The sequence below is a fragment of the Lissotriton vulgaris genome, chromosome 5 (assembly GCF_964263255.1).
Source record: "Lissotriton vulgaris chromosome 5, aLisVul1.2, whole genome shotgun sequence".
Taxonomy (NCBI): domain Eukaryota; kingdom Metazoa; phylum Chordata; class Amphibia; order Caudata; family Salamandridae; genus Lissotriton; species Lissotriton vulgaris.
The window spans coordinates 357,754,845-357,769,287 of NC_141693.1; the positions used below are offsets into that span (position 1 = coordinate 357,754,845).

At 51.9% G+C, this 14,443-nt stretch overlaps 1 protein-coding gene across 1 annotated transcript in view; it reads right to left on the reverse strand.

Annotated features, from left to right (window-relative positions):
- Window positions 1-14,443, reverse strand: part of LOC147710896 (alkaline phosphatase-like) — a 224,356-nt gene that overhangs the window by 37,098 nt on the left and 172,815 nt on the right. Inside the window, exon 10 of the mRNA XM_086921672.1 lies at window positions 13,859-13,978. Coding sequence (XP_086777798.1) covers window positions 13,859-13,978 — 120 coding nt within the window. The remainder of the gene's footprint in view (window positions 1-13,858; window positions 13,979-14,443) is intronic.

A 14,443-nucleotide genomic window follows, 5' to 3' on the forward strand; every position in this document is an offset into this window, starting at 1 on the left:
GTTCAGGAGGGAAATAGGTCTATAGGATTTACAGTCGCTGGGCGGTTTTCCCGGTTTCGGGATGGCGACTATATTTGCCATCCGTTGATCTGGGGGCAATGTTCCCTTTATCCTACTTTCTTCATACATTTGAAGAAGGGGCTCACTTAGGGACTCAGACATGATTTTAAACCACTCAATGGGCACCCCGTTGGGGCCCAGAGCCTTACCCGAGTGGAGGGAGTTAATGGCCGACTGAATTTCGTCAGTTGTTAAGGGGGCGTCGATGTCTTTCGCCGCCTCTTACGTCAGCGTTAGCAGAGGCACACAGTCGAGGGTGTCCCGGGCTTCTTCCTCCGCCACCACTATTGTCGGAGTGTATACTTCAGTAAAGTGATCAGCCAGTGCTTCTACTATTTCCTCCGGCTGGGTGTGTACTGTGCCACACGAGTCTGTAATTTGTAGTATGTTCCTACCTCCCCCTTGTTTCTTGTCCAGCCACGCTAGGAGTTTACTAGCTTTGTCCCCAATATCATAAACCCTGTGTTTAGTCGCGGCGATGTCCGCCATGGTCATGATGTAACTGTAGGTCATGAAGTGTGTCTTCCGATGGGTTCGCCATATGGGCAGTGTTGGCCCTCTCGAGGCCCAACTCCAGTTCCAATGCTTCCCTCCTGTGTGCTCTCTTGTGATTCGTTATCGCTGCAATAGCCTGACCCCTGAACACTGTTTTGTAGGCTTCCCACAGTATTGAGGGGGAGTCTACCGAGGACTGATTCTCCTCAAAATATAGCCGGGTCACTTTCTTCAGGTCTTTACTAATCTGTGGGACTTTGAGATACCCTGGAAAAATCGGATACATCCTCCTACGTTTGGTGTCTGTACTAGCCACGGTCAGAGTGACCGGCGAGTGATCCGAAATGCCCCTCGGCTGTATCCCTGCCCCGTTGATGTTGAGGAGAGAGTTACCCAGTGTAAACAAATAGTCTATCCTTGAAAGGCTATTGTGGGTCGCTGAGTAATAGGTGTATTGTTGCTGATCTGGGTGTAGTGTACGCCACACATCCATTAAACCCTGCGCTTCTAGAAAGTTCTGGAGTTTGCTTGGGCCATCTGTGTGCGTTCGTGTGGGGAACCGATCAAGGGTGTTCGTGAGCGTCATGTTAAAGTCTCCACCAATAAGTAAATCCCCTTCGGGGAGTTCCAGCAGTAACTTGCCGAGATCCGGCAGTGCTACTGCTTGCAGCGCCGGCGGTATATAAACGGAGACCACGTTTAGCAGTCTACCCTCCCACTGGCCATGTACTGCTGCAAAGCGGCCTTGATCATCTATTTTTGTGGATTTCACTATGTACTGGGAAGACTTTCGTAGCAATATGCCTGTGCCACGTGACCCTGAGGTAAATTCAGCGTGCACTATCATATGGTACCCCCTCCTGTCCAGAGCACGTGTGGCCGCCCCCACCAAGTGTGTTTCCTGTAAAAGAACTAGGGTGGGCCCCTGTCTCTTAATACCTTGCAGCACCAGGCCCCTTTTGATCTTGTCGCCCAGGCCCCTAACGTTCCACGACATGATTTGCAGCGGGGCTGGTGGAGTGTGGCTATCTATCCTAGCCATAAGAATTGCTGGTGTTAGGGCCCGAAGGAGCTCATAGGGTGCAGTCCCTCTCTAGTCTTAGGGAGGGATCACTATAGGCCGTGAGGCCTTCTCGCCATGAGTGAGGTGTTGTATGGAGACATGCGCGAGGCAGGTGCGACTCTACCGTACCTCCCGCCATCGGGCTGTCCCAGTGACTTACGATGCTTTCCAAATGCTGAGTCATACCAATTAACATGTGTGTGTGCCAAACCAGAACTTGCAGGACCAAGTGGTCCCAAACCTTAACCATCCCTGTACCCCTACCTACCCCCTCCCTGCCCCCCTGCTATACGGACTCAAAACTGCCCGCCCCCCCAACTGAGCAGAGTGCATACCCCAACCCCAAAGCAGTGTACTTGCGCGTCGGAGTGAGGGACTCTCCGCTGCCAGCAGTCTCTCACTCACACCCTCAGAGGTCCATCACCCAGTGTCCAATGGCAGGTAGCGTGTGCGCAGCACAATAAGTCAAGTAAAGTATGGAAACCTGGAGATTACAGTTCCTCGTTTTCCTCCTGGCCGCCGTCTTCTCTTAAGGGCGAGCTGCTCTCTGGGCCCCCTCCCGACGCCTGGGAGTCCGGATGTCTTCCTGCATTTCGGCCCTTTGGGGGCCGGTTAGTTCGTCGAGGGTGGTGGCCCGGTCTCCATCCCTCCAGCCATTTCTGCACCGCTTCTGGGGTGTCAAAGAACCAAGTTTTATTTTCTGCTACTACCCTGAGCCTCGCGGGGAAGAGCATGGAGTATGGGATTTCTCGTGTCCTTAGTTCTTTTTTAACCTCAAAAAAGGTCCGTCGCCTGCGTGCAACGTCCGCCGTGTAGTCGGGGAAGAAGGCTATGGTGGAGTTCTGAAGCCTGATAGGAGGGGACGTCCTGGCCGCCTGCAAGATGGCGTCTCGGTCTCGGAAATTGAATAGGCGGGCAACTATAGGCCGCGGAGTCGCCCCCGGCTTCGGTTGACCGCCTGGCACGCGGTGGGCCCTCTCCACGAAGAAGAAAGTAGACATACCCTTTGGCTTAAGTTCGTCTGTAATTAGGCTCTCCACAAACAAGTCCATGGCTCTTGTGCCTTCCGACTCCGGTACTCCAATAATGCGGATGTTGTTCCGCCTAGAACGCCCTTCCTGCTCATCAAGCTTCTCACGCAGCAGTTTATTGTCCTGTGCCATTTTCCCCATTGCCTGTTGAAGTTCTGAGACATCCTCCACGAGGGATTTTGTGACCACTTCCATGTCTTTGACCTTCTCCGACATTTTGTGGAGGTCGGCTCTAAGCAAAGTGACATCCGTGGAGATCGAGCCCACTGTCGTTTGTAGCTGAGCCAATGCTTGCATCACGTCCTCTAACGTTGCCCTCTTTCCTCGCGGTATAAGAATTGGCTTGGTAGTTTGGTCTGCCCTGTTCCCATGATGCACTGGGCCAGGGTCAGACTAATTTGCATATAGCCAAGTTCCGAGCTGGGATGGTGCAGTGAGCTAAAAAACGGTGATGGATAAAGCCCTGATCTTTGGACTGGGTAAGAGTGGTCTGCTTAATTCAGACACTCTGTTCATCACCACCCCCTTTTCTGAATCTCTTTCCTCCCGGGGCATCTGCATTTTTGCCTCCTGTGTCTTTCCCCGTCACGGGGGAGGTAGTTGGCTTGTCGGACGTGTATCGTTCAATGCGGGTCTGCGTGGCGCCGCCCTTCGGTCCTTTCCCTGCCATGCCTTTTGGTTTCGTGGCTTTCGGGCCTCTCCGCTCCAGTTTGTCCGGAGTGGCTCACCCACCTCGGCCACGGAGTGTTGGTGTTCTCGTCCGCACGTGAGCGCGGCCAGGGAACCTCTCAAATGTCCGCCGGCACCAACGAGCTGTCCCCCCCCGGGCCCCCGGGGGACCGTATTGTGCTTCCAAACCGGGTGTATTCTGCTGCGTGTGTTCTGGCCCACCAGCCGGGTATCTGTAGGGCGTTCCGCAGGGCGAGGTACGCTAGCGGTCCATAAGTGCGCAGTGTTTTCTTCCGCCTAGAAAATGGCTGCTGTCCTTCACCATCCTAGGCTCCCCTCCGCCTGTGGCCGCCGGTCAGTCAGAGAACAGGGCCGGGGGTGTCGGTCACAGTGCAATAGTGCAGTCACACTTCCTTGGTTCGTAGGTGGTGCCCAGTCTGGCTGCGTAGTTTCGGGTTTTCGGCCGTCCTGTACGGCGTGCGGGCACTTCCGGCCCAGGTCCCCCGGAACAGCTGTATTTCCTGCCGGGTTATTCGATCATGGGAGGTCCCGGTTCAAGTGGTCGAAGTAGGCCAAACCGCAGCTTCGACGGAGCTCGGTCCCCAGGCGTCGGATTTGAACGCCGCTTCTCGCTACTTGCTCCGCCCGGTCCTAGGCTCCGGTTCCCTCCTGCAGGGCTTGAAAATTGTGGCGGATTATGAGCCGGATAGTCGAAGAGGCCGCTTCAGCCGTGGAGCCTGTCCCTTATGCTGCCGCCATGATCGGCTGCTAGCCACGCCCCCAGGGACGAATTTTAAAATAGGGGGTGACATGTGTTCTGCAGGGTACTCTGAAGTTCAATCTGGCCGTCCTATTCTGAATCTACTGTAGTGTCTTTAGGCCACTATTGGAAAGGCCAAGATGAATGCTATTCACCTAATTCAGTCTGGAGCCAATAAAAGTTGTACGAGGCTTCGTGGCACTCGGATCTAGGGGCCAGAAGGTGTTAGTCCGCAATGTAGGATTTTTGCCTAGCACCATGATCTGTCTTTTCCTTGACCCCACCAAGTAGGTCGCTTCCCCTCCGCACAGCACCGCCAGTGCCTCCCTGCTCCAGCTGCCGCTGCTGAGGAAGTTCGAGGTCCTCCACCACCCGCAGGCTACCACCTGCACCTCATCCCTGGTGACCAGTGGTAGGCCGTAGGTAGGTTTGTTCATCCTCCGCTTTACTGCTTTTATTGTATTGCCTGTATTTTTATTGTTGTGTCTGTGACTGCTGTTGTCTCTCTTCCCCTGTTGCCCTAATGTGTTCCGTGCCCCTTTTTCTTCCCTCTGTTCCCCTCACTGTCCGTGCTCTCTCTGCCCGGTCTTTCCTTCTGTTCCCTTCTGTTCCCCTCGCTGCCCGTGCCTTCTGTTCTTAGCTGCCCCTGTATTTCTGTATTCTGTATTTTGCCTCTGTGCCACTCATTTTTCCGGTATTTATGTGCCCTTTTTGCCTTCTGTGCCACTAGTTTTTCCCTCGTTTTTGTGCCCCTTTTGCCTTCTGTACCACTCGTTTTTTGTGCCCGTCTGCCTTCTGTGCCACTTGTTTTTCCCTCGTTTTTGTGCCCCTTTTGCCTTCTGTTCCACTCATTTTTTGTGGCCTTCTGCCCTCTGTTCATATCGTTTTTTGTGCCCTTCTGCCCTCTGTGCCACTTGTTTCCCCTCGTTTTTGTGCCCCTTTTGACTTCTGTTCCACTCGTTTTTTGTGCCCTTCTGCCTTGTTCCACTCGTTTTTCCCTCTTTTTTGTGCCACATTTGCCTTCTGTTCCACTCATTTTATGTGCCTTTGCCCTCTGTGCCACTCGTTTTTTTATGCCCTCCTGCCCTCTGTGCCACTTGTTTTTCCCTTGTTTTTGTGTCCCTTTTGCCCTCTGTTCCGCTCCGTTTTTGTGCCCTTTTGCCTTCTGTGCCACTTGTTTTACCCTCGATTTTGTGCCCCTTTTCCTTCTGTTTCCTTCGTTGTCCCTCACTGCCCTCGCCGCTGCATCGCCTGTGGCCCGCCCCCCTGACTGTCCATTTGCTACCCCCACCTCCCTCCTCCCAGCTGCTCCTACCACCCACCTCCCCATATATGCCAGCCGCGCGCCGATCGGCACGCCTAAGGCGAGCCCGTCTGCGCCCGTCCGTGCCTGGACCGCGCCCAGGGCCAGAACTCCTGGCCCCCGGACCCACCACGACGACCACCGCCACTACAATGCCAGCACTCTGCACACTCTCAACTCTGGACGGAGCCACACCTGCTTCAAGACCGCCCAGAAACGCACACACGGCCCCTTCACCTGCAGGAACTGCAGCTACACCAGCGTTAGAGCCGACGAACCACCAGCCAAGAAAGACCCCAACCACCTCCGATGCATACTACTGAACACCCGCTCCGCATGCAAGCATGCTGTCGAGCTCTGGGACCTGCTCGACTCAACTTCCCCGGACGTCGCCTTCCTGACAGAGACCTGGTTTAACTACTCCTCCGCACCCGACATCGCCATAGCCATCCCAGACGGCTTCAAGATCACCCGCAGAGATCGCACCAACGGAGTCGGAGGAGGAATCGCCATCGTCCAGAAATACAGCATCATGATCTCGACTAGCACCGCTGACGCGCTCAGCACCACCGAACACATGCATTTCCAGATCCACCCTCAGAGGCACCCTCGTCTACCGCCCCCCCCCCCCGGACCCTGCCCCCAGTTCAGCGGCTCCACCACCGACTTAATCAGCACGCACGCCCTCACCTCCACCGACTACATCCTCCTCGGAGACCTGAACTTTCACCTTGAAAACAACAACAACAACAACTCCACAACCCTGATCTATAACCTCGCCAACCTCGGACTAAGCAACTCGTCACAATGCCCACCCACTCCGTCGGCCACACGCTTGACCCCATCTTCTCCTCAAGTCCGTACGTCTCCATCAGCCACACCACCGAACTCCTCTGGAGTCTGGACCGACCACCGCTGCATCCACTTCGCCTTTCAGAAACCCACCACACACCACCGCACCCAACATATCCCCGCAGCTGCTGGAGCAAAATCACTGCAGACCAACTACACGCAAACCTCGCTCTCAGCCCACCCACCCAACCCTCCAACACCATCGACGCTGACCACAGCCTCAGATGCTGGATCAAGGACTGCGCCAACACCCTCGCCCCGCTGAAGAACCCCCCCCACAGAGACACCAGCAAGACTCCTCCTCGGGGACGGTGCTGACCTTGGTGGTTCCGGTTCTGTTCGTGCGGCCCATTCCGGCTTACTCGGGTAATCTCCCACCGGTCAGCCTCGGCGGCGAGCTGCCGTGGATCTGTCAATTTGCTGTCGAGGAGGTGCTGCCTGAGCTCGACGAAGCAGTTGTTGGAGAGGTACTCCCACACCATGAGATTAAAAAGTTGTTCGTAGGTTGTTACTTGGCTCCCCTTGATCCACCCCTCGAAGGCTCGGCTGAAATAGTTTACATACTCCCCCCAAGTTGTACCCGGGATCCGGGTGCAGTCTCGGAACCTCTGGCGGTACATTTCGGGTGTGAGCCCATATCGGGTGAGGAGGGCAGCCTTCATGTGGTCATAAGAGGTCATCAGATGGTCTGGGAGCTGTAACAGGGCATCACGGCCCTCATTGACGAACCTCCCCCATAGACCGGCTCCCCAGTCACTTCGATCGATCCTGTGGAAGGTCATGGCGATCTCGTAGGCCTTGAACCACTGTTGTATGTCATCATCTCGGAAATACTCTCGAACGACATCCTTGGGGATGTGTACTTTCTTTTCTGTCGCTCCGGGAGTGCGCGGTTGCTCGGGCACCCCCAGTTCTTTGCTCTGCTTTCGTAAGTCTATTTACGCTAGCTTGCGCTCATGTTCATACGCTAGTCTCTTTTCTTCGAGTTCTCTTTGTCTCTGTTTTTCTTCTCGTTCTTCTCGGAGCCGCAGATGTTCTAGGTTCAGTTTTTGTTCTGCTAATTTGAGTTCACCGTCCATTTTGAGCCGGGCCATTTCTAACTCATGTAGTCTGTTTTTTTCTCTCTTGGATCTCTTCCTGCGAGAGACCCGTTCTTCGCTCCTCGGGAGCCGTGGTGCTCCTCTCCGATGTTGCAACATTTTGGTCCGGGGGTCTGGCGGCCCCGGTTTCTGCCCATGACTCAATGGCGTGTTTGAAATCGTCTTTCGTACTCAGACCGGTGGTAGCAATGCCTAGTTCAATGCAGAATTGTTTCAACTCACGATGGCTGTATTCTTCCAATTTCTCCATCTGGAATTTCTCGGTGGATCCGCTCTCTTTGGTTGTCATTGTGGTTTTGTCGTGGGGTGAGCTACTCTCTGTACGATTACGCGTTGATTCGGATCGCGCCGCTGGCCACCAATGTTAGACGGACCGGGAGGGTCGGCCGAGGACAAGAGGAGAGGTCTCCGGGGAGAGCCGTCTCCAGCGATCGTACAGACGAATAACTTCCCCCCACAGACGTACGCCACACAAGGATAAGGTTTAACGTTCTTTATAAGCAATCTTTAAGTACGGTAGAATTGTACAAGGAGGTCTGGACTCAGGGGTCCCCTCGATTCTAGTCTCTTGGGTGGAAAGGGGGTAGCGGGACAGTCTTGTTACCAATCTGGTAGATACGATGATAAGATGGATAGCTCACAATCCTCGAGCTTGGCGTTCTTAGATGGTCGGGCCGCGGCAGAGCCAGCAGGTTCCGAGATGATCGTAGGTAGCGACGGTCCGCGGCGGCGCCAGCAGGTCCCGAGATGATCGTAGGTAGCAACGGTCCGCGGCGGCGCCAGCAGGTCCCGGTGAAGATGAAGGGTTCAGAAGGTTTTGCGGCAGCGCCAGCAAGCAGGACAGTAGTTCACAAGGCAGGGCTACGGCAGCGCCAGTAGTCCGTCAAGGATGAGTTTGTCACGGTGTCTCTCGACTCCAGGATACAACTGCCTTCCTGCTCTGGAGCTGCCCCAGTTATGGGTCTGGCGTCCTTTGATGTCCGGACCCTCGCACTTGGAGGTCGGGAGGTCCGGGATGAGGGAGTCCAGACACCCAGCAGGGGGGTGGAGCCAGCGCCCGGGGGAGCTGGGGGCGATCGGCACCTGGCGGGGGAGAGCCATCGACACTTCTTTCTCCCATTGACCTGCCAAGTGGGCCGCTCACCTCCTGGGTGGATGGTGGTGCCGGAATGTCGGGCCCTGGCCAGGCCCAGGGTTAGGGTCGATCTGAGGCCATGCGGCCTCGTGGTGCAGTGTCCAAGATGGCGGCCGGGCCGGGCGAGGGAGCCGGTAGTGATTCGGCCCCATGATGCAGAGATGTCCGGGGGCAGGAGTCCCGTATGAGACGGGGTGCGGGTTTGTTCTGTGGGTAACACCTGGAGGGCCGGGCTCGGGCCCTGTCATGCGGGGAGGAAGCAAGCCCTTCACGTGGCCTGTCCAACAAGGGCCAGCTGGTTTACCCCAGAACTCCTAGCCTTCAAGCAAGCCTGCTGGAAACTAGAGAAGAAATGACACAATGAACAAACTCTGGACAGCCACGCAGCACACAAGGACGCTATCCGCAACCACCACCACCTCATGAGGGAGGCCTAGAGGACCTCCTTCAAAGACCGCCTCAACAACAACGCACACAATAGCAAGGAACTCTTCAACATCGTGAAGGAACTCTCCAACCCCAGCTCCAACACCAACAACATCCCGCCTTCGCAAGCCCTGTGCGACTCCCTTGCCACCTTCTTCCACCGCAAGATAGCAGACATCCACGACAGCTTCAACACCCAGACAGCCCCAACAGACAGCAACACAACAGACCCTCCGTATACCATCGACCACGACTCTCTGCTAGCCTGGGCCAGCGTGAGCATCGATGACACCATCAAGACCATGTTCTCAGTCAACTCCAGCTCTCCGTCAGACCCATTCCTGCACCGCGTCTTCAACAGAGCACGCAGCTCCATCGCAACCCACCTGCGCAATGTCATCAATCTCTCCCTCAAGACCGCGACCTTCCCAGAGAGCTGGAAACACGCCGAGAACAACGCCCTACTCAAAAAACCTAAGGTTGACCGAAGAGACCTCAAGAACCTCCGGCCCAACTCTCTACTCCTCTTCCCGGCCAAGGTCATCAAGAAAACCGTCAATAGACAGCTATCCTGATACTTTGAAGAAAACAGAATCCTGGACCCTTCCCAGTCAGGGTTCAGCAGCAACCACAGCACCGAGACTGCCCTCATCGCCGCCACCGACGACATCAGGACCCTGCTGAACAACAGTGAGACCGCAGCACTCATCTTCCTAGACCTCTCTGTCGCCTTCGACACCGTCTGCCACCGCACACTATACACACGCCTCCACGCCACAGGGATCCGAGACAAGGCTCTGGATTGAACCACCTCCTTCCTCTCCGGCAGAACCCAGAGCATCCGCCTCCCCCATTCCATCCCAAAGCCTCTGAGATCATCTGCAGGGGTCCTCCCTCAGCCCAACGCTGTTCAACATTTACATGGTCCCGCTAGCACACGTAGCCCAACAGCACGACCTCAACATAATCTCCTATGCCGACGACACTCAGCTGATCCTCTCCCTCGGCTCCAAACCTTCAGCCTGGGACGACTTCTGGTGGCCGACGGCACTGGGAGCAGCCCTGACACCCACCAACCACGCACGCAACCTAGGAATCATCCTCGAATCAACGCTCTTAATGACCAAGCAAGTCAACGCCGTCTCCTCCTCCTGCTTCAACACCCTCCGCATGCTCCGCAAGATCTACAGATGGATCCCGACAGATACAAGAAAGACAGTCACCCAGGCCCTCGACAGCAGCAGACTCGACGACGGAAGCATCCTCTACGCGGGAGCCCCGACCAAGCTCATCAAACGACTACAACGCATCAAAAACGCCTCGGCATGACTGATCCTCGACAAACCACGCCACGGCCACATCACCCCCACCTGAGAAACCTGCACTGGCTCCCCGTCAACAAGAGGATATCCTTCAAGCTCCTCACCCACGCACACAAGGCACTCCACAAGACTGGCCCAGCCTACCTCAACAGACTGCTCTCCTTCTACATCCCCAACCGCCAGCTACGCTCCGCCGACCTCTCACTCGCCACCGTCCCGCGCGTCCGAAGAACAACCACTGGTGGGAGATCTTTCTGCCACCTCGCCGCCAAGACATGGAACACCCTGCCACTGAGCCTACGACAGACCCAAGACCTGCCGACCTTCAGGAAGATACTCAAGACCTGGCTGTTGAATCAATAGCGCAGCCCCCCCCTCCCCCTCCCCAGTGCCTTGAGACCCTCACTGGTATGTAGAGTGCTTTACAAATGATTGATTGATTGATTGATTTAATTTCAGGTGGTTTTGTCTCATCCAGCTACAGATAAAGTGCATCATGTTCCTGAACTGAGCTTATATTTGTTCTGTGGTGTCAGGCTGTAGTAGGATCTAGCAGTTGTCCGCATAGTTGAATATCCTGCACCTTCTTTCCACAAGCTCATTGTAGAAGTGGCTGGATGTATATATTGTAGGCGTGGAGGACCCCGCATTCAATCTTAAGGTCTGATGCCTTAAAATGTTTTATTTGGGCTGCCTATGTCCTGTTTTCTAATGCCAGCCAGCTATAGTTGATTTAACAGAATCCTGTGGTCGACAGTATCAAAGACTGCAAACAAATCCAACAATATGAATACAGCACTGTGTCCATAATTTAAATCACCTTGCAGATCATCTATCACTGACATGATTACTGCTTTCATGCAGTGTTGTGTTCAAAAGTGTGCTTGAAAGGGAATGAGGTAATTAGAGCTGGATAAAAAGGACCTCATCTCTTTGGCTATGTGGGCTTCCAGTACATTTACACAATATGGTAGCAAACAAAGAGACGGGAAAAAATATTTTTAGGATTTTTGGGGTGTTCGAAATTGTCTTTGAAAGTAATATCACAGTTGCTTTCAAAAAAGAGGTGGAAACCTCTCCAGCTTTTTAGGAGGATTTCAGAATAGTAGTGAGAGGGTTTACTACAGAGGGAGATATCCATTGAAATACTTTAGGTGGGCATGGATCTATTGGTGAGATAGATTTTACTTTAATGAGCAGGCAATAAACATTCTCACACTGAAGTTTAGTAAATTCATCGAGCTGAGGACTGTTTTCCTTACTCTCCAACCAGGCACAGTCTGCTGTTGGGCTACAATACCCATTTTAATAAGCCTGATTTTATCCTTCAAGAAGTTATTCAATTCATCACAGCATTCCTGCGTGTGGATCGCCTGATGTCTGATTCTGTCTGTATTAGAAAGGTAGTTTACTTTATCAAAGACCTCCTTCTGTTGGTTCTTGAAAGTGCTTAATTTATTTGGGATTAAGTTTGATTCCTCTTGCAGTATCAATTATTTGTATTCGAAGGCTGACTTTGCACAATCATCATCATACTTCCTCCTCTATTTTTGCTCTGTACTTCAAAGCTTTATTTTCGCTTTACGCAGTTTTTAGTGGATCAGGGGCTAGACTTTTGTTGCCTGTGTACTTTCTAGTGGCACATGTTGTTCAATTCCAATGCAGCCACATTAGGTCCATTAATTAGGGCTGGTTTTGTTCTTGGTTTTGTTCCTGGTTCTTGGTTTTGATCCTGCGTATCTTGATGGCAAACGTACCGACTTTCCCCCCACCTTTGAACCACTTCTCTTTGTGCTGGGGGACATGTTCTCTTCCCCTAGTATATATTAAGAGAGAAGTGGATCATCATATGATCGACTATCAACATGGTTTGATACCGCAGTTAATATGCAGGTCGTTTTGCGACCATTCCTGGTCAAATATATGTTGGTTGCAGTGCGTAGCGTGCTTTACATATTGCATTAGATGTAAAGAATGCATTAGTTCAAAAAACTATTTTTCCTGTGGGTGTATGTTAAGCTTATCTTCTCTATAGTTAAAATCACCAATAATGAATACTTTGTTGAAATGTTCTCCTAGCGAGCATATAATCTTCTACAAATCTATAGGAAAACTTGGCATGTAGTGTGGAGGGCGGTAAACTAATAGTATTGTCACAGAGACATTGCCTACTATAGCCTTTGAGCCCGCCGTGGCGGACTCTATCGCCCATCAAAGGCCTGCTCCAGTGTTGTTTTGGCCTTTAACAAGGGAGAGGGCCTTTAATGGCTGGTAGAGCCTGCTACGGAGGGTTCTAAGGCTATTAGAACATTTTGTCCCTACAGGGTGGAATGTACTAATTTGTAAAACAAATGCCTCATGGAGCCAGAGGGCATTGAAATCCCCTTGGGCTCTGTGAGGGCGTTGTTCACAGCAACAGCTGTGAACAAATATTGGCATGTTGGAGCTCTGGGCTTCTACTGGCCATTAGAAGCCAGGAGCACTCCATTGTTTTCAATGGAGTTCCCAACAATCATCCAATGTTTTAATAATAGTTTAAATAGGACAATCTAGATTTTAGATACTTCTAAAGACTACTTTATGATGGCGGCTACTCCGCTTCCTGTGGTGCCTTGTTCTCAGTTATCACTTAAAATGTCGTAGACATCAGGGACTGCCTCCAACGAGCAAGTCACCAAAGTTTCAATAAGCTAAGTTTTGGTTAATAGAAGACAATCTGGTTGTTCAGAGCATAGCGTTTTAGATATGAATGAATGAAATATAATTTGTAAACGCGCTACTATGCCCAGTGGGCGTCAAGGCGCCTAACTCAAAATTAGCTGCGGGCAGACAGAGACAGGAGCTCACTGATAGGCTTTGGTAAAACACCAAGTTTTCAGAGCTTTCTTGAAAAGATCAAGTGAGGGCTGTTGCTTGGAGATCAAACAACAGCCCTCACTTGATCTTTTCAAGAAAGCTCTGAAAACTTGGTGTTTTACCAAAGCCTATCTCAGATATCTCAGTTCTGTGTTTTACCAGTGACCTAGTATTTAGGTACATAAACTTCAATATATCAGTGAGTTTAGTTTCAGGGAACAGCTGACATGACTTTACTGACTCTTTCCCCTTTTCATTTAATATCCCGCTACTCTCGATCATTGCTAGTGCTTCAAAAGAAGAGAGATTTTTTTTTTTGATTCAGTGTGTGAAGCTCATTTGCCGAATATATGGCAAACGAGACATTAAGGCTGGCCCCTGGTCCTGTGCGGGCAAAGAAGGGCACAGATGAGCTTTCCTTAGGAGCACTTTCTGTGTGCCAGCGGGGTGTCTGCACATCAAGTTTCCTTATATAGTCTTCCTTTCACATTTAGAGCATTGACCTTCACAAGATGGCGCTTCCATTCATTCCAAGACTGGCCCCACCCAGCTGAGGGACACTCGCAGTGTCCCCGTAATAAAATGCAAACATGCAGATCTTTTTAAAAAACAACAATCAGTCAATATAACTCATTGACTGAGCAGAGAAAAAATCACATGGCACAAAGTTTCTGTGTGCAGCAGTGTTTTTGTTCCGTAACATACCAGGGATATACCTTATTGTGTTTTCATAGTACATTCACCTTTTCTGTAGTTTGCCATTTTCCGTCTGTCACTGATACTTACTGGTATCAACACTGGAAACATTCTCTCTGCTGCCGTTCACTAGTTTGTACCCTGGTCCATTTCCGTACAAAAGGGTTGTGTAAGGTTTGCCATCAATATCACTCAAATCAGGTGAGAGGCCTGGACACAAGAGACAGATGCAAGTCAGTAAGGGTAACATTGGTCACTACACATACAGCAAGTGAGGTCACAGATTTTAGCTGCCTGTTCATTCTTTGCAAGGCCAGAGGGAAAACTTGAAAAGAAAAAAACGATAATGGACTTACCCTTCAATGAAAATCCATACACAGTAAGGAACAGTTTGTTGGCTGAGAAGATGGTGGTGAGAGGAGAGGCAGTGGATACCAGTATTTTGATAAGATTGGAGTTTTTTCTATGATTGGTAAGTCAGGATCAGTAAACAAACACCACAAGGACCTGATCAATGAAGGCTGAATCTACTGTCATATATAGGATTGGTAATGGGTATTCAACTTGTATTCCCCATCAATCAATCAATCAATCAATCAATCATTTGTAAAGCGCAATACATACCCGCGTGGGTCTCAAGGCGCTGGGGGGGCGCTACTGATCGAACAACCAGGT